Source organism: Protomyces lactucae-debilis (genome assembly GCF_002105105.1).
Source record: "Protomyces lactucae-debilis strain 12-1054 chromosome Unknown BCR37scaffold_18, whole genome shotgun sequence".
Taxonomy (NCBI): Eukaryota; Fungi; Ascomycota; class Taphrinomycetes; order Taphrinales; family Protomycetaceae; genus Protomyces; species Protomyces lactucae-debilis.
In genome coordinates, this window is record NW_024468010.1 from 91,903 (window position 1) to 116,578 (window position 24,676).

The 24,676-nt window shown below is 50.9% G+C and overlaps 14 protein-coding genes across 14 annotated transcripts; 8 read left to right on the forward strand and 6 right to left on the reverse strand.

The window, feature by feature from the left end:
* Positions 1-121: 121 nt before the first annotated feature.
* BCR37DRAFT_405463 (uncharacterized protein) lies at positions 122-2,414 on the forward strand (the record flags this gene model as incomplete). Its single annotated transcript, XM_040872086.1, has 1 exon — positions 122-2,414. The coding sequence occupies exon 1, from the start codon at positions 591-593 to the stop codon at positions 2,412-2,414; it is 1,824 nt and encodes a 607-aa protein (XP_040723259.1). The 5' UTR covers positions 122-590.
* Positions 2,370-5,909, reverse strand: BCR37DRAFT_382407 (P-loop containing nucleoside triphosphate hydrolase protein). Its single transcript, XM_040869867.1, has one exon. It carries the CDS (start codon positions 5,881-5,883, stop codon positions 2,416-2,418), a length of 3,468 nt encoding a protein of 1,155 aa, XP_040723260.1. The 5' UTR covers positions 5,884-5,909; the 3' UTR covers positions 2,370-2,415.
* A 54-nt stretch (positions 5,910-5,963) lies between these two features.
* Positions 5,964-8,348, forward strand: BCR37DRAFT_410733 (pre-mRNA splicing factor component-domain-containing protein; the record flags this gene model as incomplete). The annotated part of the gene is made up of 2 exons (XM_040872184.1): positions 5,964-7,410; positions 7,483-8,348. The coding sequence occupies exons 1-2, from the start codon at positions 6,042-6,044 to the stop codon at positions 8,346-8,348; spliced, it is 2,235 nt and encodes a 744-aa protein (XP_040723261.1). The 5' UTR covers positions 5,964-6,041.
* On the reverse strand, positions 8,050-9,860 carry BCR37DRAFT_382409 (DHS-like NAD/FAD-binding domain-containing protein). Its single transcript, XM_040869868.1, has 2 exons — positions 9,743-9,860; positions 8,050-9,693 (listed from the first exon to the last, which is right to left on the reverse strand). The coding sequence occupies exon 2, from the start codon at positions 9,529-9,531 to the stop codon at positions 8,365-8,367; it is 1,167 nt and encodes a 388-aa protein (XP_040723262.1). The 5' UTR covers positions 9,532-9,693; positions 9,743-9,860; the 3' UTR covers positions 8,050-8,364.
* A 189-nt stretch (positions 9,861-10,049) lies between these two features.
* BCR37DRAFT_337480 (ankyrin) lies at positions 10,050-10,619 on the forward strand (the record flags this gene model as incomplete). The annotated part of the gene is made up of 1 exon (XM_040867262.1): positions 10,050-10,619. A coding segment is annotated over one exon (570 nt), but the record flags the coding sequence as incomplete, so codon positions are not given.
* Positions 10,620-10,791: 172 nt separating this feature from the next.
* Positions 10,792-11,235, reverse strand: BCR37DRAFT_394661 (uncharacterized protein; the record flags this gene model as incomplete). Its single annotated transcript, XM_040871503.1, has 1 exon — positions 10,792-11,235. One exon carries the CDS (start codon positions 11,233-11,235, stop codon positions 10,792-10,794), a length of 444 nt encoding a protein of 147 aa, XP_040723264.1.
* Positions 11,236-11,468: 233 nt separating this feature from the next.
* On the forward strand, positions 11,469-13,756 carry BCR37DRAFT_394662 (putative glycogen; the record flags this gene model as incomplete). Its single annotated transcript, XM_040871504.1, has 3 exons — positions 11,469-11,532; positions 11,571-11,586; positions 11,641-13,756. 3 exons carry the CDS (start codon positions 11,469-11,471, stop codon positions 13,754-13,756), a joined length of 2,196 nt encoding a protein of 731 aa, XP_040723265.1.
* BCR37DRAFT_114952 (uncharacterized protein) lies at positions 13,743-14,929 on the forward strand. The gene has a single exon (XM_040865944.1). It carries the CDS (start codon positions 13,916-13,918, stop codon positions 14,684-14,686), a length of 771 nt encoding a protein of 256 aa, XP_040723266.1. The 5' UTR covers positions 13,743-13,915; the 3' UTR covers positions 14,687-14,929.
* BCR37DRAFT_394664 (uncharacterized protein) lies at positions 14,834-15,496 on the reverse strand (the record flags this gene model as incomplete). The annotated part of the gene is made up of 2 exons (XM_040871505.1): positions 14,834-15,140; positions 15,183-15,496. 2 exons carry the CDS (start codon positions 15,494-15,496, stop codon positions 14,834-14,836), a joined length of 621 nt encoding a protein of 206 aa, XP_040723267.1.
* BCR37DRAFT_382413 (uncharacterized protein) lies at positions 15,206-16,645 on the forward strand. Its single transcript, XM_040869869.1, has one exon. The coding sequence runs from the start codon at positions 15,678-15,680 to the stop codon at positions 16,554-16,556; it is 879 nt and encodes a 292-aa protein (XP_040723268.1). The 5' UTR covers positions 15,206-15,677; the 3' UTR covers positions 16,557-16,645.
* Positions 16,646-16,815: 170 nt separating this feature from the next.
* On the reverse strand, positions 16,816-18,943 carry BCR37DRAFT_388890 (uncharacterized protein; the record flags this gene model as incomplete). The annotated part of the gene is made up of 2 exons (XM_040870674.1): positions 16,816-16,823; positions 16,858-18,943. The coding sequence occupies 2 exons, from the start codon at positions 18,941-18,943 to the stop codon at positions 16,816-16,818; spliced, it is 2,094 nt and encodes a 697-aa protein (XP_040723269.1).
* Positions 18,944-19,344: 401 nt separating this feature from the next.
* Positions 19,345-20,253, forward strand: BCR37DRAFT_336007 (RNA polymerase III subunit Rpc34; the record flags this gene model as incomplete). The annotated part of the gene is made up of 2 exons (XM_040867208.1): positions 19,345-20,087; positions 20,148-20,253. Coding segments are annotated over 2 exons (849 nt in total), but the record flags the coding sequence as incomplete, so codon positions are not given.
* A 324-nt stretch (positions 20,254-20,577) lies between these two features.
* On the forward strand, positions 20,578-22,539 carry BCR37DRAFT_394668 (uncharacterized protein; the record flags this gene model as incomplete). Its single annotated transcript, XM_040871506.1, has 1 exon — positions 20,578-22,539. The coding sequence occupies one exon, from the start codon at positions 20,578-20,580 to the stop codon at positions 22,537-22,539; it is 1,962 nt and encodes a 653-aa protein (XP_040723271.1).
* Positions 22,540-22,628: 89 nt separating this feature from the next.
* BCR37DRAFT_350520 (uncharacterized protein) lies at positions 22,629-23,609 on the reverse strand (the record flags this gene model as incomplete). The annotated part of the gene is made up of 1 exon (XM_040868011.1): positions 22,629-23,609. One exon carries the CDS (start codon positions 23,607-23,609, stop codon positions 22,629-22,631), a length of 981 nt encoding a protein of 326 aa, XP_040723272.1.
* Between the last annotated feature and the right edge of the window lie 1,067 nt (positions 23,610-24,676).

Below are 24,676 nucleotides of genomic sequence, written 5' to 3' on the forward strand. Positions count from 1 at the left end.
CACTTCACTCCCCTCCAAATATTGACCGAGTTCTCCGGCTGACGAGCCCTAGCAGAGTCACCGCAGAAAAACCCATATGGCTTGTCGGTGGTGGTGTAGAGCCTATACCAGTGGTCTTGTCGTATTGCCAGTGTGAAGGGACTGGCAAACTATGGATCCCATGCCTCATCGCGAAAGGCCAAGAAGCAAACCCATCCAAGAAATCAGGGGTCTACATGCTCATCACGAACGCCAGCGAGGCAAGTCACCCCGGGGATTCAAGGTCAAGCTAGAGCTGCAGCTACATTCGTCATTTGTTGAGTGGTCTCGACTCTCAGGGAGGCAAGGGTCCATCTTGCCAAAGTTTTGTCTGGTCTGAAACACGACGACCGACCAAGACAATCCTGCTATGCGCAATGTTCTTACTCAACAACAATTGATGCCTTAGCGGGCCTGAGCCACGGCTGTCTAATTGTCAGCTGACGTCTTTCCCACACAAGTCCACGTCAGCAGAATGACAATGCAAGCCTTCCCTGAAGCCGCCTTCAATTCTGCATGCTCTTCTTGGTTGCCCATCTTCCACTTGGCATACTGCACTGCAAGAGTCTTTTATGATTGGCGACTTATATGACGCTTGTCTGACACACAAAGTCAAATTGGAAACAGGGGAAGCTTGGCACATTTTGTTTCAGGCTCATGTATATACCTTGACTGGTCATCTTGCACAGACTCTCCACATCATGAATACTCTCTGGAGCGCAGAAATTGCGCAAGGACAAAGCGCAAAGTCGCGCAGCAAGGGTCGCAAGAAGCTGCTCAAAAGCTTGTTTACAGAATCGGATCTTCCCGGGCAAGGGTACGACGACTCACGACATCGCCATCGTTTTGGAGAGACTGTATATCAGCCTGCTGAAGTTCAGGGATATGAACATGCCTATGCTGCGCCGCAGCCAATATCAAAGATGGCAGGCGAGGTCCGCCCGCCTCCACAAGCGTCAGCACCCATGTCAGCTCCACCTCCCGCTGTCGCTCCGAGGCCGGTCTACGCGGATGCTCAAAACCACCCTGCGGCTCCTCATCGGACTTCACGAGATTCGCTCGACCACATTGCACAACTAGTCATTCAAAAAGCTCAACTTGAGCAAGATATCAAGTCCAGGGAGTCTAAATATGAAACGCTTCTGAGGGAATCTCAGGATTTGACCAAGAAGATGCGAGTTGAACGTGATGCTGCGCTGCTGGAGCTCAGAAAAACGCCAGAGCATACGTGCGGCAGTACGTCACGAGAATCACGTTCTCGTCATTGTTCTTGCAGAAAGCACCGGCGACGATCCACACGAGAGAGAGACACTTCTGACGACACTCAACAGCATCGTACAAGTCACGCAGGCCAGCATGATGTCCGCCATCTGGATCATAACAGGCCTCACTTTGAAACGCACGAATCGGTGACGCGCGTCCAATCACGATTTGAGGGTTCAGTGCCTAAAAGGGAGCGTCAAACTCGAGCACATGAGCCGCACTTACCTCATGAGGATAGTCATTTCCAAGAAGGATTCAGTCAACTTGAATTGCTCATTAAGCAGTTCGTGCTACTACACTTGAAGGCTCAGCCAGATTCTTTGCCTGGACCCCCTGCAGCCCTGGATCCCGCTCTTGCATTGTATGCCGACCGACATGGACTGAGGCATGCAACTATCTTCGGCATTCGCGATATCCGATGCATTGTATTGCGAGGTTATCTGATGCATGTCATGCTTGAGCGCGTTTTTCGTTGCTTCTTGTTTGGCCTCACACCTGGCGTTCAGCAGTCTTTACTGGATGCATACAAGGATATGATGCGCGCCTATCCCCATGATGTTTCAAAGGCATCCCGTTGGGCTGCTGGAACAGCCGCAGGCTTCATCTCCTCAGCTGGTGCCGATGGTGGAGCATATGACCCTGAAGCTGCGACGCTTAGACTCGCCGAGACACTTCACAGTCAGCTTCGACCACTCCTTGCACAAATCTATGATGACCCAGTGTACCCAGTCGACAATCAAGGCAGGCACGATGATGTGGACTTTGGGCATCGCATCTTACGAGAAAAGGTGCTTGACGGGCTGCAAGGAATCATTCGCAGTGCTATGGGCATCGCACAAGACTGCAGATTGGATAGCGCCTCATTTGTCATTGAGTTGCCTGTGCATCTTGCGCAGTTTGACGACCATCGGATGTGGGCATCTGAAGGACAGCATGGACCGGTCGCTGTGGCATATGCTCCCATTGTCTTGAAGAAGCCTGCCTTGAGCGCTCATGATGCGCAAGATCCAATCCACGACCAAGAACAGCATGACAGCCGCGGATACCTGTTGTGCCGTGGCAGAGTGTGGCGAACGAGCATCTTGAGTGACGTCCAGAACCTTTCTACAGATTATAACAGGGACTACAGATAGCCTAAAATTGATTACTGTTGCCAATACCACGCTGTTCATTCCGCTGCTTCGATATTCGCCATGCGTCCTTCTCCTCGAATCGGTTTGCAAGTGGCACAATTTTGTCGCGCTGCTTTGCTTTGCTCACGGTGTTTGCGTCGGCAACCTTGAAGAAGGCTCCAGCTAATTCAGGCAGCCACTTGGGCTCAATACTCGTCACACAGTGCATATACTCCCGAGTCGTTGCAATCAACTCGTGGTAAATGACCCATTCGGACGACTTACCAAAGAGCGCACTAGACGGATGGATATAGACTGGTGTACCCTCAACAACAGTCTTGTAACCTTCTTGTGGATCACGCTTTGCTGCGTGCGTAAAGAATCCCGAGACAAGCGCACGCCGGACCTTGTCTGTATTGCGACCACATGAAACAATTGGATGTCGGTAGCGCTGCATGATGCCTTCAAGCTGCAGGCGAATGTCTCTAGCACGCATCAGACCTCGAGCGCTGATGAAGTTTTCTGTACACCAATGTTTCGAGCAGTCATTCTGCTGCCAAGCATTGAAGATTGTCAGCAGAGTCAAATGATCACCTTCAGTCTGGTTGAACTTCTTCTTCTTGTCGTCAGCCTGTTGTTGCTTATCCTTCGGTCTGTAGTAGACGGATCCCCCTGTGGATAGCATGGCAATGATGCTTAGAATCTCTTCAGAGCAGCCCATGTCGACAGACGCGAGCAGCACCTTGGCAAGATAGGGTTCCATTGGAAAGTCTGCCATTTTGCGACCAATGCGAGTCAACAAGCCTTCATTGTCGAGCGCACCAAGGGTATAAAGCTGCTCAAGAGCAGTAAGCAGTGTTTGAGTAGGCGGTGGATCCATAAAATCGAAGCGAATCAAATCATTGATACCCATGGCCTTGAGCATGAGAATGGTCATGGACAGATTCTGCCGCTGAATCTCAGGCACACTGTTGGGGAGCATCTCATTGTTGTATGCTGCTTCCGTGTAGAGCCTGTAGCACTTGCCAGGACCGGTACGGCCTGCACGACCAGCTCGTTGTCTGGCTTGTGCTTGTGAGATGGGTGTAACAATGAGCGAATCCATGCCAAGCTTGGGATCATATGCATTCTGCTTGACAAAGCCTGGATCAATAACATAGTAAATGCCATCAATCGTGATACTCGTCTCTGCAATATTCGTGGCAATGACGACCTTTCGGCTTCCTTCCGGAGCTGGCTCGAAAACTCGTGCTTGTGTCTCGCTGGGCAGCGAAGAGTAGATGGGCAGGATGAGAAGTTCAGGGACAGAATTCCCAAGTGATTTGACACGTTCATACAGCTGCTCACATGAGCTATCAATCTCTTCTTGACCAGTCAGGAATAGAAGAATATCGCCAGGTGGTTCTGAGAGGTGAATTTGCATGACCGACATGAGTGCAGCTTCCAAGTAATCTGTCTCTGGCTCCTTCGTATGCAAAATCTCGACAGGATACGTTCGTCCAGGAATCGTAAAAACTGGACAATCGTGAAAGTATTTGGAAAACTTGTCAGCATCGAGGGTAGCAGATGTGACAATAATCTTGAGATCCGATCTACGCTTGACACTCTTCTTGAGCAAGCCAAAAAGCACGTCTGTGGCGATGGTCCGTTCATGCGCTTCATCGAGAATGATGACTGAATACTTTTTCAGGTCGGGGTCGAGGAGACATTCTCGCTGTAGCATACCGTCAGTCAGATACTTGATGCGTGTCGCTGGGCTAGAGCAGTCGTCGAAACGGACGCTGTAGCCAACTTCCTGGCCAAGTCTGCAACCAACTTCCTCGGCAACACGTTTTGCAACAGACGTTGCAGCAACACGACGCGGCTGTGTACAACCAATCATGCCATGGCGCGTGAAGCCTTCTTCCGCAAGATATTGTGTCAGTTGCGTCGTTTTCCCTGATCCTGTCTCTCCGACAACAATGAGCATCTGGTTCTCGTCCATAGCCTTGAGGAACGGCGCACGAAGCTGAAAGACCGGCAAAGATTCTCGCTGCTGCTGAATACTCATTGTGGTGGTTCGACCAAGAGGTGCATTGCGTGGCATCACCGCTTGACGCCATTCGTCGTTCTTGGAGCGCAAAGGCCCCGATTCAGTCCGTCCTTGCGCCATGGGATCATGCTTCGCTTTTGGATCCCGCATGGCCGCTTCTTCCTTGGCTGCCTCACGAAGTGCTTTTTCCTTGGCTTCCCTGCGATCCTTTGCAAGTTGTCCTCCAGACATGGCTGCGCGATTCATACTGCCATCAGGTGCCTTGACGACACGAATGGGCGACAGTTCAAGTGATTGTCGAGTCTGTCCTTGTAGGAATGGTGGCTCTTCCTCGCGAACCTCAACATCAAACTCCTCGTCTGCATCAGAACTCATGTCGCCGTCTAGATTATAGTCATCGTCCTCTGGCAATTCTGTTGCAGGTACCGCGCCAGATGCAATGAGCTGTTTGAGCTCCCAACGCTCCGGGGAAGTCAGCCGCTTCTTGTGCTTCTTCTTGACATAGCCATCATCGTCTTCAATGATAGGCACTGATTTGTTGTGCAAACGGTCCAGCGCCACTTCTGCATCGATCTGTTGTTGAGGATTCATGTCTCTGCCTGTTGCTTGATCCACATCCTTCATACTCAGACTCAATCTCTGTCCATCCACCTTGATTAGCTTGACCCAAACTAGTTGACCACGACCAAGAACATCCGCGGGATGATTGATGTGGCCATTTTCTTGAATTTTGGAGACATGCACAAGACCATCGCGATTCAATCCCTTGATGGCAACAAAGACGCCAAAGTCCTTGATTCCTGTGATGCGTCCTTCGTAGATGCTGAAGAGCTCCGGCTCTGTATTGATAGGGCGACCACGTGGTGAGGGCGTTCGACGGAACCGACGACTATTGTATGTCTCCGGTGATCGTTCACGACGCCAATCTTCACGCTCAGCATGACCACGATCTCTTTGAGGTATCCGTGGCGAGTTTGAACGCGAGCGTCGTCTTCTCTGCCGAGAACGGTCAATGCTGGGTGAGCGGCTTCGTTTGCGCTCCGCACCTACAGGCGCCTTGGGACCCAGCGCTTCGAGTTGTGCGAGTGTATCATCTAGATCTGCCGTCTCTGCCTGTTCAAGCTCGTAGTTCGAAGGTCCGTCGGGTATGGCGAGTCCTTTGAAGACGCGACTTTTGCTGTTTCCAGCAGGAGATGTCTGGAGTGCGTCGCCTTTCGCCCGTGTCTTCTTGCGGTATGCAGGGTGCATTGTCAAAACAAGGCGATCAATCGTCTCTAGCAGCGCATCAGTGAAATCGCCACCCACGTTGGCCTGGAAGTCCTTGAAGCTACTGGAGGCCTCATGCTGCGAGATGATGTACTCTGCCAGCACTTTTTCATGGATCCCAGTATGATTCTCCACTTCCTGTGTCACCCTCGATACCAAGTTGAGCTTCTCGAGCTCATCCAGGCTGTCCATGCATGCGCGGCCTCTGTCCAGCTGGTCGTCGTTGTGCTTCGTCTTCAATCTCAAAATTCAAAAAGCGCGACAAGAGCTCGCCAAGACGACCAACTACAAAAGGATCAGGGCCTGGCATCGTAGAGCATTGCGAGGGACGGGAAAGAAACTCATAGACCATGGAGAGTATCAAAGGAGGCGTATGGAAGAATGTAGAGGACGAAATCCTCAAGGCCGCCATCTCCAAGTATGGGAAAAATCAATGGGCTCGCATCTCGTCGCTGCTTGTGCGCAAGACAGCGAAGCAGTGTAAAGCGCGCTGGTACGAATGGCTGGACCCAAGCATCAAGAAGATTGAGTGGACGAAGGATGAAGATGAAAAGCTACTGCATCTTGCCAAATTGCTGCCGACGCAATGGCGGACGATTGCACCGATTGTCGGTCGCACGAGTACACAGTGTCTAGAGCGGTATCAGCAGCTGCTTGATGATGCGGAAGCAGCAGAGAACAATGAGCTGGGACTTGCTGGGCCAGGCATGGAGAGTAGTGCGCCGACTGCTGATTCTGTGCGCAAACTACGACCCGGCGAGGTGGATCCGGACCCAGAAACTAAGCCAGCAAAGCCAGATGCTATTGATATGGATGAAGATGAAAAGGAGATGCTCTCTGAGGCACGAGCAAGATTGGCCAATACGCAAGGTAAAAAGGCGAAACGGAAGCAGCGTGAACGACTGCTTGAAGAGACAAAACGCCTGAGCGTCATTGCAAAGCGACGCGAGTTGAAGGCTGCTGGCGTCAACATTAAGCTCAATTGGCGGAAGAAGGGCGTTCTCGATTACAATGCAGACATCCCATTCGAGCACAAGCCAGCACTTGGCTTCTACGACACGACTGAGGAGAATGAAGTAAACGAGCATGAACGATCCAAGATGGACTTTCGACAAATTGAAGCACTCAGAAAGAAGGAGGAGGATATGCTTGCTGAACGAAAAGCCCAGCAAGGTACAAAGCGCGACAAGGATGCACAAGCAGAGCCAGACAAGCTTGATGCAAACTCCACAGCTGCAGCACTCGAAAGACTACGCAAAGCAGAGCAGGTCACGAAGCGCCGCAAGCTCAACTTACCTGGTCCGCAAGTGTCTGACCAAGAAATTGAAGAGATTGTCAAAATGGGCATGACATCGCGTGCCGCAGGTGAAGCAGCGCGACTCGATGATGCCAGCAATCAAGCTTCTCGAGATTTGGTTGCAAGCGACTATGGCCCCATTGGATCCTCTCAACCGATCCGGACGCCACGAACACCAGCAGCGCAAGATACGATCTTGAATGAGGCCAATAATCTACGCGCCATGACCAATACCCAATCTTCCTTACTGGGCGGTGAGAATACGCCAATCTACGGTCGAACAGATGGGACTGGCTACAGTGGCGCTACACCGCGCGCACATGCCTCAGCAACACCACATCCCATGCGAGCACCGACATCTGGACCTCGCCGCGCCGGTATGACTCCGCTGAGAACACCGCAACGAGATATGCTTCAGCTACGTGGCTCGACTCAGGAGACGGCTATGCAAATGGTGTTACAAGATGAGCAACAACTTGCAAAGCAACGCGCAGTCCATTTGAGAGACGCATTTGCAAGCTTGCCTGCACCGAAGAATGATTTTGAGCTGGAAGAGCCGGAAGAGATGGAGCAAGAGGCTGTGGTGGAGTTATCTGCTGAAGATGCAGAAGCGAGGGATGCAAGGCTCGCTCGAGAGCGTGAAGCAGCGGATGCTGCGCGTCGTGCAAAACAGTCACAGGTCATGCAGCGTGCCTTGCCACGGCCCTTGAATGTGGACTATCCTGCGTTTTTGGCGGAGACGCCAAAGAATCCTTCAGAGCTTATACGACTGGAGATGGCGCGGTTGCTGGCGTTCGATGCACGACGCTATCCGATTTCAAGGGAGGTCAAGCAGATTGTACCCAAGGAAGCGCTTGGTATAGATCGTGAAATTGACGTCGAGGCCATGGAAGCAGCCCGTGCTCTGATTGCAGCTGAGATGCAAGGAGAGCCGAAGGATCTATTCGCAGATCGTCCTTCATTCACAGCAGCTGCATTGCCAGGGTTGCAGCACTATGATGACGAGCAAGATCAGGTGGAAGCAGCCAAAGAAGTCTTCCTGCCTGCACTCCAGGACAATCTCGCCAAAGACGCCAATGACGCAGCAAAACTTGACAAGAAGTGTCAAGTGCGTCTAGGCGGGTACCTCTCTCGCGCTACCATGCTTTCCGCCAAGATGACAGAAGCTGCTGCTGCGTTGACTGAAGCTCGCATGACGCTTGAGACGTTTCGGTATTTGAAGGTGAATGAAGGTGCAGCCATTCAGACCCGGACAGAGTCGCTTGAAGTGGACGTTGCAGCATTGATGCGGGCACGAAATGAAGGACAAGCTCGATTCGTTGTGTTGCAGGAGAAGAAGGAGTCACTCGCCTCGCAATAGATAAAGTATGGAGCGTCTATGCAGATATACATGTATAGATATGATCACTGACTTGTTCAAGCCTATCCCCTGCTCGCTCAGCTTTCACTCGACCTGGTACACTTCCTGCTTCAATCAGCTTATCGAGTTCGTCTGACCAGCCTGCGCGATACGCAAGTTCCAAGCAAACGGCATCACACGCACCATCAAGGAATTCGACATCAAAAGCGAACCCACCATGTAACTTGTCTCGTGAAATGAGAATCTGGGGAATTTGAGGGTCGAGCATCTCTGGGATATTGGCTACTGGTGCGACACGAAGAGAAGTACCAATGCAAAGCGTCAAGTCGACTTTTGATCGATCTTCCAAGAAGCGATCCTTAAAAGCAGTCGGAAGTTGTTCACCAAAGAAGGTGATGTCTGGTTTGAGCACTGCGAAACTTGGATCCGACATGTCTTCTTCTTCTGATGCATCGTTGTCCCATGATGATGCCTTCTTCTTTGGATACGCACGAGGGATGAGATTTGAAAGACAGATTTCGCAGCGAGGAACGTTCCCTGCTAATATCTCCGGGAATAAGTCACTGCCAGGCCTATTCCGTCCACAGGTAAGACACGTCGCTCGTTTGAAGGATCCATGGCACTGAATGAGGTGCTGATCGTCCACACCGGCGGAAGACTCAATATCGTCGATATTTTGTGTATACTGCGTCAACAACTTGCCCTTATCTTGTAAGAGTCTGATGAATGCATGCGTGGGTGAGTACCCTCGATCTTCAGGTAGCAACTCTTTACAAAAGTCGAAAAAGATGCTTGGATCTTGTGTGAAGAGGTCAATGTCAAACATCTCTTGCGGATCTGAGAGGTTGTACTTTGCGAGTCTGCTGTAAATGCCGTCAGACGAACGGAAATCTGGGATACCGAGGGAGGTTGAGATACCTGCTCCTGTGATAACAAGAATGTTTTTGCTCGACTGAAGAAGCTTGACGACGTCGTCAATGCTGCTGACATGTGGTAAGCGGAGACGTCGACGACTTTCTTTTGTGAGGGCAAGTAACAAGACTGGTGTCATCATGGGATCGTCTTCACTCATAGAAGGTGGATCCAAGCCAAATGATCTGAATACATCACGAGCCGTCCAGCCTCTGTGGAACAATTTGGTGATGAGCTCCATAGGACCGAGGCGTTTCAGTAAGGTTCGCATATGCGCTTCCTTTGTTGAAGTACTTGTATGTTCCCCTTGTTCAAGCTCAGCATCAGAGCCATGCTTAGCTACATGGTCAACTCTCGCTGCTGCAAGCTGCTGACCATCTCGAGCAATCTTGTCATAGTCGAGGTCATCAGAGGACAAGTCTGAGGGATCATGCTTGAGCGCAGTCAGCAGTAGGTTCAGATATTGAGCTGGATGTGCTTACATCAATCTCATCCCTATCCAAGTCAGACGCATTGGTAGATATTTCATGAGCGGGCGTAGCTAGCGTAGATTCAGACATGATGATCGATCAGCAAGGAGCAGCAATTCGCCCTCAAGACTTGCCAGCTTCACAGATCGTTGTCGACGTCGATAAAATTATCTGGTCGTCGCAAATCTGCTACACCACAAAAAAGTCAAGACAAGCAACCTTATTGCCTCCGAGACGAATCAGGTCCTCAGCATACGGACTCATGCCATCCGTTGCTCAAAAGCCAACATCATCACCAACCGCAACCATCCCCAGCAAAAACATTTTCCTGGCTGCTTCAGAGAATGATTTAGAAACAGTCAAACAACACATCTCAGCAGGCGCAGATATCAATGCCCTCGACGAACACGGTTATTCATGCATGCACGCTGCTGCAAGTTACGCACATCTCACACTCCTCGACTTACTCGTTGCGCATGGTGGTGATTTGAATCTACAAGATCATGAAGGCGATACACCTTTATTTGTTGTTGAAACAGCACCGATGGCAGCACTCTTGATTTCATGCGGTGCAGACCCTGCGCATCGGAATAAAGAGGGGAAAACAGCATTGGCGCATCATCGAGAGGAAGATGAGTTTCCAGAGGTGATTGCATATCTACAAACAGTCACGCCTGGTGAATCTGAGCAAGTGGTGTTACCGAATGGGAGTACGGCGGCGTATACGGCAGCAGGTGACGCAACTGTGCAAGTAGATGCAGAGGAAGCCATGCATGCGTTGTCGCAGGAGCAGAGGGATCAGATTGATGCGTTGATGCGGCAGAGTCAGGAAGATGGTGTGAATCGGGACGCAGCACTGAGTCGGATCATCGAGTCTGCGTTGCTGGGTAGTGGCTTGTGGCAGGGGGACACGGCCACGGTCGACGAGGATGCTGAGCCCGCCGCGCAGAGACAACGACAGCAATGAAGAACAGCTTCCACTATCCACCTCTTCTGCATCAAGAAGAACGAGCATCCTCTGCAGAGAATAGATAAGCTTATAGACATGACCAGCATCCTCATCATGTCAATCCTCGTGGGTCATTGCGCTCTTCGAAGAGCAGCAGTCCATTCGCGAGCAGCATACCGACGCCGACCATGGCAATCGACGCATTGACGAACCAATGATCTCTGACGATGCCTATATGCTTGATATACCTGTTTTGCGTTCTGAAGTAGTTGAGGCATGCAGAGAACATGCTGAGGAGGGACATGAAGAGGAAGCCAAAGGCCAGCAGAGAGGTGAGCTTGCTTCTGTCATGCACCATAGGTCTGTGCGGTGTATGCGCCTGCGAGAGTGACGTGTCGCCATCGAGTGCTGCAGCTGAGGTGCGATTGAGACGCACATCGAGGAAGCAGACGAAGGAGACGAGGGCGAGGGAGAGACTCATCTTGAGGGCAGAGAGGAAGGTGCGCTCGTTGGCGAGGTGGTCGCGTACCTCTGAGGTCAGGACGGGGATGTCCATGCTCGGCATCATCTGAGCTACAGCTGTGTCTACTTATCAAGCTACGAGGGACAATACACAGTATAGTATAGTATAGTATAGTATATAGAATAGATATAGTCTGTGGTGTGAGTCGAATGTGGAGTGTGCGTCATTCCCGTGGGATCTTTCCTTCTCCAGCACTCTGCACTCACTCATTCATCCATTCTCAACGCCCGGGGACTCCAACCAGCTATACTCCATCTCAGCTAGTTATGACGCAGCGAGACGTACAGAACCACGTCCTCTTCGAAGTGGCAACAGAGGTCGCTAATAAAGGTACACTGCCATCCATCACTTTCTTCGCTAACCAGCAGTCGGCGGCATCTACTCGTATGTCCCATACTCATCAAATATTAACCCCACGTTATACTAACCTCTCACCAGCGTGCTCAAGTCAAAGGCCCCCGTCACAGCAGCAGAGTACCCCTACAACCGCTACTGTGCAATCGGCCGTCTCCACTCACTCAACCAAAATCTCATTGAAGTCGAGGAACTCCCCACCGACAACCAACCAGCCCTCCATGCAACCCTCAAGGCCATGTCCTCACGTGGTGTCAAGTACCTCTATGGACGCTGGCTTATCGAAGGTGCACCTCGAGTCCTCCTCTTTGAACTCCAAGGCGCCTGGCAGTGGCTGAATGAATGGAAAGCCGACCTATGGGCTACGGCAGGCATCCCTGCACCAGATGGTGATTCGGAAACCAATGAAACCATCCTTTTTGGATACCTCGTTGCTTGGTTCCTCGGCGAATTTGCATCTCAGGAAAAAGAACGTGCCATTGTCGCTCATTTCCATGAATGGCTTGCAGGTGTTGCCTTGCCACTCTGCAGGAAACGTCGTATCGATGTCACCACCATCTTCACCACGCATGCAACGTTGCTCGGTCGATACTTGTGTGCTGGTAGCGTCGATTTCTACAACAATCTGCAGCATTTCGATGTTGATCATGAAGCTGGTAAACGCGGCATCTACCACCGTTACTGTATCGAGCGTGCTGCTGCTCATGCTGCAGATGTCTTCACCACCGTCTCGCACATCACGGCGTATGAGTCGGAACATCTCCTCAAGCGTAAACCAGACGGTGTCTTACCAAACGGTATGAATGTCGTTAAATTCAGCGCCATGCATGAATTCCAAAACCTCCATCAAACGGCAAAATCCAAAATCAACGATTTCGTGCGTGGCCACTTTTATGGACACTATGACTTTGATTTGGATAATACGCTGTACTTCTTTACGGCAGGTCGGTATGAGTACCGCAACAAGGGCGTTGACATGTTTATTGAATCTATGGCACGTCTCAACCATCAAATGAAAGTCTCTGGCTCCAAGCAAACCGTTGTGGCATTCATCATTATGCCTGCTGCAACCACCTCCTACTCGGTTGAAGCACTCAAGGGACAAGCCGTCACCAAAGCATTGGAAGCAACTGTTGAGCAAATTCAAAAAGATATGGGTCGTCGTCTCTTTGATCGAGCAACACGATATACGGGTAAGCCAGGCACTGAAGTGCCTGATGCCTCGGAACTCATGACACCACAGGAGAAGATTCTCCTTAAACGTCGTGTGTATGCACTCAAGCGAGACTCCCTCCCACCGGTTGTCACGCACAACATGGCAAATGACGCAGAAGATCCAATTCTTGCACAAATCCGACGTGTGCATCTCTTCAACCACTCAAGCGATCGTGTCAAGATCATCTTCCACCCAGAATTCTTGAATGCCAATAATCCACTCTTGTCATTGGATTATGATGACTTTGTTCGAGGTTGTCATATGGGTGTCTTTCCATCTTACTATGAACCTTGGGGCTATACACCTGCTGAGTGTACCGTCATGGGTGTCCCCTCCATCACGACCAACTTGTCTGGTTTCGGTTGTTACATGGAAGATTTGATTGAAAACCCATCCGACTACGGCATCTACATTGTCGATCGTCGTATGAAGTCAGTGGATGAATCACTCAATCAACTCACAGATGTCATGTTCAACTTTACAAAGAAATCTCGCAGGCAACGCATCAACCAACGAAACCGTTGTGAACGACTCTCTGACTTTTTGGATTGGAAACGTATGGGTCTGGAGTATATGAAGGCGCGTCAACTTGCCCTTCGACGAGCGTATCCTTCGAGTTTCGCTGAAGAAGATGGAGGTGCCGAACAGACTGAAGGCGGTGATGCCTTTGTTTCAACAAACATCAAAGTCCCACGTCCTCTCTCAGCACCTGGCTCGCCACGTTTCAGGCATGGTGCCATGACACCCGGTGATCTGGGTTCCTTGCAGGAAGGTCTTCAGGGTCTCAACACGGAAGATTACATCAGTTATAAACTCACTGGACCAACAGGTGTCAGTGCAGCTGATGAAGAGGATGAGCAAGAGCATGCTTATCCGTTTCCCTTGACATTGAGGAACATGCCGGCGCAGAAATTGACGAATGGTGAGACGTTGGATAAGTTGGGACCTGTCACGCCTGCGTTGCCGGGAATGAGTTCCAACTAGGATTGCAAGCTTCCCTCGGATGAGAAGAAGCCAAAAGAAAAAAGATGTACATCATAGTGCAAATGAGGAAGGAGTAACACAGTCATTTCATTTTTTCAGTTCTCGTAGGTAACTAGTTAACATTCAAACGGCATCATCAACAGCAAGCTGCCACTGGCTATGACCATGGACAATGATGATAGGCTCGAGCAAGACTTGAGGACACTCCTCCACGCTCTCACAGATTGCGCTGAATCCGGCGCAGCACAGCGAACGCTGGTTGATCAACATTTCACGCCGTGCGCAGGCTTTGCACATCCTCTGTGTATCGTTCCTCGTCGAGCGCCAACGCGCACATACGCTGGGTCTCGTGAAGATCTGAAAGCTGTTTATGCTGTGTACAAAGGTCTCACACGAGACATCAAAATCGATGTCGTCCGAATCATGGTCAAAATCGACGACCTTGACGAGCGTCAAGAGGGTGAGTCACTGGGATGGTATGGATGGAAGGACAATAAACCGCCATCGAGCCTCGACCGAAGTCTATTGATTCACAAAGCCGGCGCGCAACAAGCTGCGCAATGTACACAAGACGGTCGACGTGTGATTGCCACGGCAACGGCCATGATTGATTTACGAGAATCACTCAGTGCAGCATTCATCCCATTGGGTCCACGTTGGTTCTCTCGCGTTTACAACTTGCGTCTCTTGACTACACTAAGTCTCGTCAAGCTGAGCAACGGCCCGTCGTCAGCGCCGAAGAAGGAATCAACGGGAGATGGAACGTGGTATGTGACCTTTCAGCATGATGCCTTTCCAGCAGAACATCTCGCCGAAACTTGGATCTGGCCTGCATTGCCAATCATTTATGGGTATCGTAGCTATCAGCTGGTAGCAGGCGTCATTGGCAAGACAGTCGGTCGGGTTATTGAACGCACAGGAATCTGGTGAGTCAACCAAGCAAACACAGAGAGGATCAAGGGATGATGCAAATGAATTGATGAAAAAGCCTATGCCATAGCGTAAAAGGAGAAAAGCCGACGAATCGTAAAGAGTAAAGTAGAGTGACCATTGAAGAACCAGTGCGACAAATGGAAGTTATTGAATCAAACAGCAGCCGCATCCGCGAGAGCGTGTATGACTCTGTTCTGCATGACCACTGATACCTTGTTGGGCTGAAGCAGGCGCATCATGGCCATTGTGAGACCTACGATGCGTACTGCCAAATTTAGATTGCGTTGGCAACAGGGCCATACTCGCTGGCCGTACAGAAATGTGCATCGTCAACGCCTGCGTTTGAGATTGTAGAACTGCCGTGCTTGCTTGTGCCGTGTCAGCTGAAGCCGCTGGCATGAGTGATTGAAGTGGTTGAGTATCCTCAAGAACTTTGCCTCCATAAATGAGCCTAGTCAACATTAGCTTTGCCAAATTGACATTCTAACAATACCTGATGAAAGAAGCATCTGCTGGTGGATCTGAAAATCCATCTGGCCATGCCTGTAGCAGCCTTGCCTTGACATCTGCAACTGTGGTTTGATCAGACAGCACATCACGCTTCGTCGCGACCAACTCTGCTTTCGCTTCCAAGTCTGACGAATGATTTAGAGAAGCAACAGTGGCAGGCGAGCCAGGTACGAGCGAGGCATCTGCTTCTGCTGGACATGCAGGCGACATTATCGCACTTGCACTTGCAGCTGCAGCTGGATTGGCGAAGCGTATAATGGCGCGCGATCCAGATTGCGCAAGAACAGTGATGTCCATGGCTTGCCTCAGCCCTTCGGCAGTATGATAGCTTGAAGAGCAAGGAAGAAGAGCTCTGAAAGTGAATAGATTGGGCAGCTGTTCTTTGTCTTTGTCAAAGTTGCGCGCTTCAATTGCGGGGGGCGACAACGACACCATCGACTAACATTATATCTCTTGTGTTCTAGAAGTAGCTGGCCAGATGACTGTAGACTTATTGATATTGGGCGCAGGATGGACATCAACCTTCTTGATTCCTCTGTGCAAGGAACGCAACATCTCCTTTGCAGCAACAACGACAACAGGCCATGACGGCACAATCGCCTTCAAATTCGATGACCAAGCAGCCGACAGCAGCGCATACAAGCATCTCCCAGAAGCCAAACACGTTCTCATCACATTTCCAATCAAAGGCCACGGCGGAAGCAAGAAATTGGTGCAATTCTACCAGGAAACGCACAAGACGAAGCCAAAGTATATTCAACTCGGGTCGACGGGTATCTGGCAATCTGCAGCAACACGACCAGGTCATACCGCTGCTGATAGTACAAGTGCCGCACAGCCCACACAAACCACTTGGATTTCACGACACTCGCCATACGACACGACTGATCCACGCGCCATTGCAGAAGACGAACTCAAACAACTTGGTGGTTGTATCCTCAATCTCTCAGGACTCTGGGGCGGTTCTCGCCAACCCCGTACCTTTGTCGATCGAATTGTCAAATCAAAAGCTGATGCAAAGGAGAAGAAGTCACTGCATATGGTGCATGGTCAAGATGTAGCAAGAGCCATATTAGCAGTGATGGGCGCTTGGCCTGGTCCAAGTCGTTGGATGTTGACAGATGGATTTGTGTATGATTGGTGGGCGCTCATGCTTGGTTGGGGTTCATCGAGTGCTGCTGCAAAGGCAGAGACAGACGGCGATGCACACGGTGAAGTATTGACGTGGATCCTTGAGTTGATGCAGGAAACGGGCACAAAGGCGCTGCCGCGAAGCATGGAGACGCTAGGCCGATGCTACGATGCAATTGAGTTTTGGCAAACATTCAAGATTACGCCTGTTCGCGCACGCATCTAGAGTTTCGTTTGCTGTGGTTTGTTGCAAAAGTCATGTAGCGAGTCTAGCCAAGCATCACTATAGCGCTCGCCAAATAAGCTTCGTCGTTCTTGTCTTGACAGGAGGATGAAATCTACCACCGTCGTTGCTTGGAGGATGAGTGCAGCCAGAACTGGATTGATCATGGGCCATGACGATAAAAAGGCTTCGCCAGGAGTTGGCTCTCCTTGCAACGATGGGCAGAGATCGAATTGCCGCATGGCGCCATAACCAAGTCGCTCTATCCATCTAGACATGTCTTCAGTATCATGACAAAGGACACAGCTTGTCTCTTGTCTATCAGATGCATTCGTTTTGAGCCAACTTGCCACGTGTGCCATCTGAAGCGCAGCGGATCTGTCGTATGCTGGCAGTAGAAGCAAGACGGAGAGTGCACGATAGCGCTTCAAGAGCCACGCAAGCCGTTGATAGAGAGCGTCCAGGTCACGAAGCTCGCTTTGCGGGAGAAGTGAAATAGCGCTTGCATAGGAGGTGATGAGATCTGCTTCATCCGCGGGGCAGTCGCGTTCTGCGAAATGAATGCTTGGCATTCGTAGTTTCAGTGTGCGCAGTAAGTTTGGAATACCCAGCACACGAGGCGTCACAATCCAGCTCCAAGTCGTTGTTGTAGCCACTGGTTGGGGATCTACTGCAATGGCAGAAGTTGCAGATGTAACGGTCTGTCGATGTGGCGACGTAGCAAGGACCGGCAGCCTACTTGTTTGTGCCAACATCATCTCGAGCATAGGATCTTGTAGTACTTCCTTTGGGTAGTTCAGCCGTGTTGTATCCATCTTGCGTCGTTTGACAAGCCGATCAAGACTGTCCTCTGATGAAACACTCGCACAGCGAGCCTTGACTTTTGGTGAGGAAACGATCAGAACAGGCTCCTCGACCAATTCTGTTTGCGAGTTCTTATCTTGTTGCACGACAAGCCCTTCTTGGTCTTGTTTCTCAAACGCGCGATCGACTGCATACATGGCTTCGAGCACATCCATTGCAGACGCTTTGCTCAACACACTCGATACGCTTGGTGAGGTTTGTACCGCCTTGACATGACTTTCAATGGGTCGAGGCTTGACGGGCGTTGATGACGAGGCAACATGCGGGACGTCCTTCACCGCTGGCGCATTCCTCACCTCTTCCTGCACAATGAGATAGTCAAGTGCCAATTCTTCACCTGGCATCGTCTCTTCTCCTCGTATGGCCTCTAATCTCCCCAAAAATGGCATCCAAGTGACTTGTAAATCGAGATGCTTTGCAGGTAGCGCCGAAACGGTGAACCCTCTATCCTTCGCATGGCGTGCCCGATGAATATCCAGCATTGTTTGTGGCAAGATGGAACGATCCAGTGTGATTGCTTGCGGGTCATGTAAAGATGGGAGGGCGAGACGGAGCTGTTCGACGGCTTGGTTCAGGTGATCTGGTGGAAACGCCGTGTAGGGATCGCTTGGCAAATCCATGGCATAGGGTAGATCCGTACTGCTTGCATCATAAAGACAGGCGACATCTTGCATGGGTATTTCTTGAGGAAGTGTCTTGCCTAGATACACGCGCGGTACTTCGGGAAGCTCAAAGTGAAAGTCTGGCAATCTGATACGCTCTCGAATGAAGTCAACTTCTTCCCTTCGTCGTAATTCTTGCGCAGCTTGTAGATCTTGCGGTGAGAGAGGCTCCTGCATCAGCTCTCTCAATTCTGCTTCTTCCAGAGAATCAAGCTGATTGGTTTCTGGTAGTGCCCAGCGCTTAACAGCAAGGCGGTATGCATTCCCTGGATAGCGTCTAGTAGGAAGCGGCAACTCCAGGACCAAGGACTGCTGACTCTTTCCTGCTTGACGACGTGTAGCAACGGAGTCAGGCTGGACTGGTCGCATGATTGCTTCAAGTGCTTCAACTTCAGGAGCAGTGAGTGGCCATGCGTCCACTACTAGCTTAGCAGTCTCATGCAACTGCGGCTTGAGACTCTGCCAGATGTTTTGAAGAGCATGGATCTCATGACTGCGAGGCAGAGATGATGCTGCGCTTGCCAAGCACGTCGGATGTTTGAAGGTCTTGCCTTCGTGCGGTTCTCGTTTGAAGAGGGGCAAGTCGAGGTAGTAGCGCTTTAAATCCACAAGAGACGCAACAGGGAGTGTCTCTTGTCCCTGTGTAGCAGCAGCGTAGACTTGCTTGACGAGCTGGAGGGTCTCTTTAGACAAGACAAAGGGGTCTTTTGGGAGAGGAACATCATCCAACTGAGACAGGGAGGGGTCCTGTAGAAGGGAAGACTGCAGATAGGTCTCTCTGAGAAGGTAATGGGCTTCTCGCCTTGCAGGAACAGCTAGCTTGTTCTGGCGAGCATAGATGAGCATTTCATCGAGCGAAGTCATGGCAAAGTAGCACAGTGGTCATGTAGAGACGAGGATGTCTGTGAGTGTCCTGGGACTTGAGTAGAGATAGAGCAGCTACACCCAGGAAAAAGCAAAGAATGAGAGGAGACAGGCATGGAGGCAGCAGGCATCAACAACACCCAGAGAACGAGTTGCAGCACAGAGATGCAGCGAGAGAGAGACAAACATGTGGGACGACTTTCAACTTTCAACTTTTGACATTTTCACAACAAGAAAACAGCAACAAGACGCAGTGTGGATGCCTCTCTTGGCCTGCCTCTAGGTCTGATCTCGACTGGACCATGCCACCGTCGACTGCCGTCAAGAAGGAAGGCGATCCTGCACTCCTGCGTGCACAACTCCAAGACATCCACGACCGCTGCAGCGAAGTTCAACGTCCTGTGACACAGCAAGAGATTGTTGCCTTTTGCGATGATTCACCCTCCGTCGAGCAGGTCTCTGAGCGGATCAATGAGATGCTCAAGCAGCGCATGCTCGAAATCTCAGCAGGTCATGACGGGAGCTTGTTGTATACGGCCATCGGCCAGCTAGAGTCCAAGAAGCGGAAAGACATGAATGGCGACGAGGAAATGGTCTACCAGTATATCAAGGCCTCTGGCAATGAAGGCATCTGGCTCAGAAATCTGAAGCTACGGACAAATCTGCACACGACGGTGATTAGCAAGACACTCAAGAATCTCGAGGCAAAGAGTCTTGTGAAGTGTGTCAAGAGCGTGCAACACCCAACGCGCAAGATTTACATGTTGTATGACTTGGTGCCGTCTATTGAGATCTCTGGCGGGCCTTGGTATACAGACGGCGAACTCGACACGGAGTTTGTCTCCCATTTGCTAACGACCATCGAGACGTACCTCCTCAAGCAGACCTTTCCAGATTCGAGCCATCCAAGCAATCTCTCCATCTCAGGACATGCTCGCATCTTTGACCCGCTGGTCGTGCTCTATCCAAGTGTCTCGGAGATCAAAGACTACCTACATCGATCAGGCGTGGTCAAGGATATCGAGCTCGAAGTCGATCACGTCCGCACGCTTCTCGATGTTCTTCGCTTTGATGGCAAGATCACCCGTACCCCCGAAGGAACATGGAAAAGTACTCGGACAGTGCAGGGTGATCCATACAAGGCGTTCATCGCACGCAACAAGCAGGCGAGGGAGGGACACGTTGCGAAACAACACACAGAAAGTCATGCGTCCACTGAGATTCCATGTGGCCGATGTCCTGTGTCCAGGCTATGTACGTCAGGGACACCGATATCGCCAGAGACCTGTGTCTACTGGGCCAAGTACCTTGAGCAAATTCAATTTTGACGATGACCTTTTCTGCCATTCTTTCGGCCCATTCTATTCTCTCAGCATCAGCATTTCAGCATCAGTCGAGCGAGCGAGCATTTCTGTCTCTAGCATCTCTGTCCATTTCCTTGTCCAAATCATCCTGTATATGTGACTGTGCTGATGTGACCCCTGAGTCGAGGTCGAGAAGAGATCAAAGAGCTACCAAGCACCAAGCGAGGCCTCGCAGCGTCCAGCTCTCGAAAAGACGGCAAAGTAGTAGCAGAGCAAGGCCGAGAGTCATAAAGAGCTGAGGCCATTGTGCTTCCTGCCTGAAGCATTGCCATGTCGCGCGAAAGGCGCATCACAGACGACTACTCTCTCCTCGACCACTACGACAACGACCACAACGATGATAGCTTTGATTTCTCGGCTGCATTGCGTAGTGATCCTGCTACTGCTACACTCACTGCTAAATCCACCACAACCGCCACGCATCGCGGTGCATCGCCGCTTGAATTGGCCGATCTGTTGAATTTGGAGCAGCCGTTTGAGCCATTCAGTCTTCATGGGTACCCAGGAAAACACAGTCTCGGTCAAGTCGAGCAAGCACGTATGGGGAGTGATGGGCTCGCCACGGGTTCTGTTGGGAGTGGGCGACAAGGCCATGGCAGGCAAGCATTACTCTCGACTCATACAACAACGCAGTACTATCTACATGGACAACCTCATTCCTCGGCAGCATCGGGCGTTTCCGCTGCTCACTTGGATGAGAATGTGCTGGAGAGTTTGTTTGATCGGTTGTCGCAGTTGGAGTCGCAAGCCTTGGTGCAGCAAGAACAGCTTGGGAAGATGGCCAAGCGTGTTGATGAGCTTGAGAGAGAGAAGCGTGCGGTACAGCACCAGCATAAGCAGCAGCAGCAGCAGCAGCAGCAGCAGCCGCCGCGAGAACAAAGTCCTGTTGCCGATTCTGCCGAAGAGGCTTCTCAAGTTGCTGGAGAAGACGAAGCTGCTGCTACTGTTGAAACTGCTCTGGACGAAGCGTTCAAAGTTAAGGATCCAAGTACAACAGAACCATTTGCACCGGCTCGGACGCCTCTATCACCAGAAGAGCTAGTCTCAGCTCAAGCCGATACACCTGGACCAGTCATCGCAGCTGCACCTGAACCGATACCCGGGCCTACACCTGCCTTTAACCCATCTCCATCTCCTTTACCACAACAACAACGCCCATCCACCTTCAGATTTGGCCCTGCCTCTCGTGCCGTCCGTATCGGCAACATCCACGCCAGTACAACCTTTGCCATGCTACATCGCGTCATTCGTTGTGGTCCCGTTGAACAAATCTTCTTCACTCCCGGTCAAGGGTATGCCGTTGCTTGGTACTTACACCCACGCGCAGCAGAGCTTTACTTGACCTGGGTCAACGAGCACGATGTGATGCTCGATGGGAAATGTCTTACATTTGCAAGACACGAGACGCAGCTGGCTACAACACCACCGAGTCGGCATTTACTCGACGCAGCATCACGTGGTTGTAGTACGACACTTTGGTTGGATGAGCCGAGACTCACACTCAATGAAGTGCATGCAGATTGTTCACGTCTTGGCAATGTGATTGACGTGAATCGTCTCCGTTCAGGCACTATTCGGATTGTGTTTGGCAGTATGCATGATGCCCTTGAAGCGATTATGGCATTGAAACGTATGCGCTCGTACCGTGGCGCTCGTATACAATTCGCAAGGGACGAGTGTGGTGAGGAGGCGGATAGTTCGCGCTTCCTATTGCAGCATTCGAGGCCGAAGCAGACGACGACTTCTTCTGCGTCGAGTGTCAAAGACGGACCTGCAGAGACGCAGCCAATACAGACTGTTGCACAGACAAAAGAGGAAGCCAAAGAGCAAGATGCTGCCAGGAGCAACACAACACACTTAATTGCAGCAGAAGGCTTACTACAGCAGAATGTGACAGGGACATCCCCAGCAAAGCAAACAACAGCCATGCAACAAGAACCAAAGGCAACCCTTGACACAGCGCAGAAACGTACCGCAGCAGCAGCCCTCGAGACGCCCACGACGCCACTCCCGAAACGACGAGCAAAACAGCCTGTCGTGGAGCCTACGGAGATTATTGTCCAGTCGGATGGTGTTCAACGACCCAACACAGCTGGCTCAACGGAAGCGAAAGAGACTGATCAAGCGGCCTTACCCAAAGTTCCTTGTAAGATTTGTGGGTTGCGACATTGGCGTTCTGGTCTGCATCGGACACCGTGTCGGATGCGTGGAGACTTGGCACTCAGGCGATAAGAAGCGATTGATGGACGACTTGAACGTGAAGCATGTGCAGAAATGGCATTACATAGTAGCATAGCATAGGAAATGATCATGATGAAATCCTAAATCTTGGCCGTTCCGCTCGCTTTCGCAACGGCAGAATCTCGACGATCTCCTTCATCATCTTGTTCAGCGACCCGTAAATCAGGTAACACAGCAGGCATGATTCGTCTTGGTGTTGTCCCTGGGACTTTTGCATACGCTGCAATCTGTACATCCGTCAAGCCGCCGTGTTGACGAAGGAAATCTTCATCCAAGAGGGTCTTACCGGCAATGGTCAACCAAGGTGCCTTGACAATGGCGACGCACGCATCACCAAAGATGCGAGGATGTCGCAAATCTCGCTGATCTGCATTGACTGCCGCTGTGGCTGCTGATTCAATTGCCGTCGCCGGCCACAGTGTGGTCACGCCGACACTATTCATCTCGAAAGCAGGATCATGAAGTGCTTTGTCTCGTAGTACGTCAAAATGTAGGCCGAGTGCGAGGATGGTAGAAGAGAGCTTGGTGGCTGCATACGCGGTTTTACCCCTGATGAAACGAGAGTAGATGGGTGGACTAATGACAATCAAGCGACGTGGATACTGACCGCCTTGCCTCTCCCAGTATGGCAAGAGTTCTTGTAGGAGGATGTAGAAGCCACGGGTATTGACTTCGTGCATGAGCTGAAAGCGTTTCGTGGGTGTCTTTATGATAGATGACCACCAAATTGCGCCTGGGTTGTAGACACACGCTTGAATAGAGCCATACCTTGTAATCACTTGTTGGACGAGGGCTCTGACGTCTGCCTCTTCACGCACATTACACGCAACAGCAGAGTGTAGCAGTCCCTTGTCTCGCGTGGCAGGAAGAGCTTGTAGCTCAGCCAAGACTGTATCGAGCGTGGAGTCTTGCGAGTTTGGGTCTACGGGTCCTATTGAGGCTTGGTGGCCGAGGGATTTTGAGGAGATGCAGACGTTATAGCCTGCTTCTGCAAAGGACAAGGCGATCTGGCGACCGAGACCACGTGAAGCACCGACGACGAGAGCAAGCGGAGTGGTCATAGCGTGCCTAGACTTGAAGACTTGTAGCAGTGAACAAGTGGTCGGTGGTTGGACTGCGGAGGTCAAAAGTCCGGGGAAATTTGTCATCAAAAAAGGATTGCGTACAAAGATCCTTCTCAGCATGCCAGACAGCAGCAGTGTGCTCCAAAGGTCCACCACTCAGAGACTAGTCTGAATCGAGTTTTGCTTCCTTCTATAACAAAGGAAACAAGCCGCACATTGCACTACATCCAAGTCATCCCAGCAACCGCCTTCCAACTGCCCCAGGAGCACACCATGTAAAACACAGCATGTCGACTGGGAGCAGGTATTTTCTGATACAGTTGCAGACACGTTTTGTTAATGCCTGGCTCCGCTAGAGCTACTTGGTTGGGAGTGATTCTCAGACCTTACCCCCTCGCGTTCATAAACCGGCCGTATATGCTAGTAGTTCGTGTGTAGAGCGAGGAAGTGCGGCGTTTAGAGTGATGGAGCCAATGGAGGACACTGAATGTACCGTCTGGTGGGCAGTAGGAGATGCTCAGATTTGAAAGTAACGACATGGAAAGAACAGGCCAACTCTTCCGCAACGCATTGCAGGGAATTGGATAGCTTCTCAGACAGTGTGAATACAAATTGATGGAGTATCGTCATTGCATTCCTCTGCAGAGAGCATCAGCATAATGAAGCTTTGATTGGCGCGTGTTGAGATACACGCAGCAGACGCGCTTCATTGCAGAGTTCAACTGTTTGTTAGCATGACTGCAATGGCGCAATGAAGTGCTGCTGAGAGATGAGCTCAGGCATTGTCAGGTGAAATGTGTGTCAACAAGTGTTGGTTCAGATACAGTAGTGATATTCGTTTGCATCAATGCTCTCTTGCAGCAGCAACAACCTAAACATACCTGAAATGTCAGCAGTAGAACATGATGTGAATGTTTGATAATCAGAAATGAACGATCAACAGCGTGGACTGCTCCGGCGAATTGTACGTAAGTCGTTTGGTGTAAGCGTCCGCATTCAGTTCGCCCGTTCGCAAATATCGTCATTTTATCAAGAGAAAGACTTACCCAGTAGGACTTGGACTG

Excerpts from the sequence above, each read along its gene's own strand:
- BCR37DRAFT_382407 (XM_040869867.1), bottom strand. The coding sequence starts at position 5,883 with ATGGACAGCCTGGATGAGCTCGAGAAGCTCAACTTGGTATCGAGGGTG.
- BCR37DRAFT_382409 (XM_040869868.1), bottom strand. The coding sequence starts at position 9,531 with ATGCGAACCTTACTGAAACGCCTCGGTCCTATGGAGCTCATCACCAAA.
- BCR37DRAFT_114952 (XM_040865944.1), top strand. The coding sequence starts at position 13,916 with ATGACCATGGACAATGATGATAGGCTCGAGCAAGACTTGAGGACACTC.
- BCR37DRAFT_382413 (XM_040869869.1), top strand. The coding sequence starts at position 15,678 with ATGACTGTAGACTTATTGATATTGGGCGCAGGATGGACATCAACCTTC.